Consider the following 4,017-nt stretch of genomic DNA (forward strand, 5'->3'; position numbering starts at 1 on the left):
TTTAAAGATGCTAGAAAGAAACAAAAGGTTACTTTAGAAAACACATTCAGTAAGGTGACTTTTTCATGCAGATTTGTTATTTCGGTTTATGTGTGTCTGGCTCACAGGAACTGTGTGTTCTGGCCAGCTCTGACTTTCTGTACGAGACTGGCATCTAGTGGACATTTTAGGATGTGAGTTTACAGACTTACAGACACGCCTGTTTTTGCACACGTCTTTTAAACACAGAACCAGGAAACCCAGTTGAGTGAGTCTGATCTGCTGTTGTTTGTGTGTCTGTATTGCTGTAGACACAGTAAAATGGCTGAAGCCAGTGTTTTTTCAGTGGAGCAGTTCAGCTGTCCAGTGTGTCTGGATCTCCTGAAGGATCCAGTGGCCATTCCCTGTGGACACAGTTACTGTATGAGCTGCATTACAGACTGCTGGGATCAAGAGGATCAGAAGAGAGTCTACAGCTGCCCTCAGTGCAGACAGACCTTCAGTCCAAGACCTGCTTTAGCTAAAAACACCATGCTGGCTGAAGTGGTGGAGAAACTGAAGAAGACCAAACTAAAAGCTGCTGTTCCTGCTGGACCTGGAGACGTGGAGTGTGACATCTGTACTGGAAGAAAACACAAAGCCGTCAAGTCCTGTCTGGTGTGTCTGGAGTCTTACTGTCAAACTCACTTTGAGCGTCATGAGGAGTTTCGTTCAGGAAAGAGACACAAAGTGACTGATGCCACAGGACGACTGCAGCAGATGATCTGCCATCAACATGATATGCCTCTATTGGTTTTCTGTCGTACTGACCAGCAATGTGTTTGCATGCTGTGTGCAATGGATGAACATAAAAACCATGAGACTGTATCAACTGCAGCAGAGAGGACAGAGAAAGAGGTATGAACTGAAATTACACATGTAATGCTGACACTTCAAGTGTTTCTCTTCACTGCAGTATCCAGCTGTATCATGAGTGCATCATGTGATCTTCTCTCCCATTGGGAGTTACTACATGACGGCTCTGTGTATTTGAGCATGAGTTGAACTTTGCTCATTTTTGTAACATTGCTCAAGTTCTGTGCTCTAATCGAACATGCATCAGAGTTGCTGTTTTTGCTGCAAATTGCAGTCAGTTTGAATGTCCATGTCGGCTTCACATTAATTTATGATTACAGAAGCTGTAAAGAAGAAATGTTTTAATCAAACAGGCGCCTTTTTACATGACAATTTTGTGATAGCATTATGTAATTTGTCTCAGGTTTGCTGTTTTTAATTTCTCCTCTAGAAACACTTGAAGGAGACACAGAGTAAACTCCAGCAGAGAATCCAGCAGAGACAGAAAGATCTTGAGCAGCTGAGAGAGGCTGTGGAGTCTCATAAGGTGAGTTTGGAGAAGAAGAGAAGTTTGACTCTCCTCTTTCAGTCCCACTGAAGCCGCTGTGAGGAAGCAGTAAGAGCTGATTGTGATGTGTGTCTAACAGCGCTCTGCACAGACAGCAGTGGAGGACAGTGAGAGGATCTTTACTGAGCTCATCCGCTCCATTGAGAGAAGCCGCTCTGAGGTGACACAGCGGATCAGAGATCAGGAAAAGACTGCAGTGAGTCGAGCTGAAGGACAAATGGAGCGACTGGAGCAGGAGATTGAAGATCTGAAGAAGAGAAACTCTGAGCTGGAGCAGCTTTCACAGACAGACGATCACATACATTTCCTGCAGGTAACAGATCTAGAAAAAAAACACAAAAAAACCCACAGTAGACTTTAGCTAGATCTGCTGTTACAGGGACTAAATATACTGAGCCTTTAATAAACTGACATTTATTATTTGATCCACACTGATCGACTGATTGAATATTCTGCTAATGGGAATGATGTCAGAAATGTTTTCTAGTGATGTTGTGGTTTTTACTATAACACTGGTTTCACTCAGGTACACTGCAGCAGTCAGGTGACCTGTTGAAACATGGTAATAATAGAGACCATTATGCATTATATGACTGTTTTATTTGCCCAATAAATCATTAGAATCATAATCTTAATTATGTTCAACCCTCTAATAATAATAATACCTTTTATTTATAGGCGCCTTTCAGGACACTGTACAAAGTAAAACAAAGCAATAAAAAACATACAAGAAGCAAACACTATAACAATACACTAAACAAGCAGATCATTAAAAGCTATTCTAAACAAATACGTTTTGATCTGAGCTTTAAAATGGGAAACTGAATCCAGCTGGCGAATGTGCAAAGGTCAAGAGTTCCATAACTTTGGTGCTGCACAACTAAAAGCCCTACCACCAAAGGAACTCATCTTGAAGTTTAGAACAGACAATAAGTCTGCAGAAGATGATCTCAAAGCACAAAGGAGTATACAAATGAAGAAGATCAGAAAGATAATTAGGTGCCAAATTGTGAAGAGCTTTGTATGCAAGAAGTAAGATTTTATAATGTACACGATAATGATCAGGAAGCCAATGCAGCTGGAAAAAGAATTGGAGATATATGATCAAAAGTACGTGAGCGGGTAACTATCCTAGCTGCTGAATTCTGGATTAGCTGTAATCGATTAAGTTGTTTTTCAGGAATACCAAATAAAAGATAATTACAATAATCAATCCGAGATGTAACCAATGCATGGATAAGCACTTCAGTTCTATGTTGGGAAAGTGTTGCGTGTTGCGAGGATGGAAAAATGCAGAACGTGAAATATTACTAATATGAAGACCAAACAAACGCAAACCATCCAGTATAACCCCAAGACTTTTCGCCTGGGTAGAAAACTTGACTGGGCAATTATCAATAACCAAGGTAACGGATTGAGTTTTAGATAAAACAGACCTAGAACCCATAAAGAGGGCTTCAATTTTATTGGTATTAACTTAGTGAGCTCTGGTGCCCTTCGATAAATTTTGCCAGAAAAAGTTTACTTATTTACTTCATCGAAATGGTACAACGCATATAAAAGTTTTGACACTTACTGCACAATTACTATTACTTAGCCTTACACTTAGTATACACTTACTAAAAAAAAACAACAAAAAAAAAACAGTCAGACTTGTACCCGTCACGGACAAGATGAACTTGTAGATGGAAACAAATGGGAAACTAATTTCATCTGAGGAAACATTTGGCACTGCACCCAAACAGCATTTGAAGGTCATTTATTAAGACATCAACCTCAAATTTGAAACATAACTAAGATGTTTAGATGTATGGCTTTTGTTTATGGTTTTAGAGTACCATGTTTTGGAAAATATGTATTTCACATAAAATCCGAAAGTAGTATTGTTGTAAAAAAAATTTAACAATAAAATCCTCTACTTTTTTTCCACTTCAGCAATAATCAGCCAAGTATCTTCTTTAAAAAGAGACCAAACTTAAGTGCTCCAAAGCATTTGAGATTGATGACAGTTTAAGTAAGAAATTTCATTTTCAGGTCTATGCTAATTACTGCCTAAATATAATTTATTAAAATCTAGCCCAACCTAAAAATCGTCTCAGGTTACTTATGTAACCATGGTTCCCTGAGTAGGGAACGAGACACTGCGTCCTCTAGGGGTCGCTATGGGGAACGCCTCGTCGTGACCCGTGTCTGAAGCATACATTGAAAAAACACCAACTCGTTGGCCGGCGACAGCCATGACGTCACTATTGAAAGGAACTGTCTCAGTAGTGGCCACACCCTGTTAAAGTAGGTATCCTAGGATACCTAAGTGGAGTGGTGCCCAAGGTGAACTGGGCTTAAACCAGCTCAAGAAAGGGCACGAAGCAACCGCACAAAGCCCTCACCGTACAGGATTTTAGAAAAGAACGCAAAGAACTAGCGTGCGAACTTACCACAAGTGGATTTTAGAAAGTGCACAAAACCTTCACGTGCACACTTACCATAACATGGATTTTAGGATACCGTTCTAAGGGGGCTCTCGTGGTACTCTGAAAGAGCAGCTCATAGATGGAATGGTACATACCAAACCCAATATGTTTGAGAGTCACCAACTCAATCTAAGATATAAAGCTGGAATGGCTAGCAGTAAATCT

At 40.1% G+C, this 4,017-nt stretch overlaps 1 protein-coding gene across 1 annotated transcript in view; it reads left to right on the forward strand.

Annotated features, from left to right (window-relative positions):
• Positions 1–247: 247 nt before the first annotated feature.
• The window catches only part of LOC107569867 (tripartite motif-containing protein 16-like), a 17,825-nt gene continuing 14,055 nt past the window's right edge, over positions 248–4,017 (forward strand). The window contains exons 1-3 of the mRNA XM_016256024.1: positions 248–876; positions 1,265–1,360; positions 1,461–1,694. Of these exons, the coding sequence (XP_016111510.1) occupies positions 301–876; positions 1,265–1,360; positions 1,461–1,694 (906 nt within the window). The 5' untranslated portion in view covers positions 248–300. The remainder of the gene's footprint in view (positions 877–1,264; positions 1,361–1,460; positions 1,695–4,017) is intronic.

The sequence above is a fragment of the Sinocyclocheilus grahami genome, unplaced genomic scaffold (genome assembly GCF_001515645.1).
Source record: "Sinocyclocheilus grahami isolate Dianchi unplaced genomic scaffold, SAMN03320097.WGS_v1.1 scaffold1389.1, whole genome shotgun sequence".
Lineage (NCBI taxonomy): Eukaryota > Metazoa > Chordata > Actinopteri > Cypriniformes > Cyprinidae > Sinocyclocheilus > Sinocyclocheilus grahami.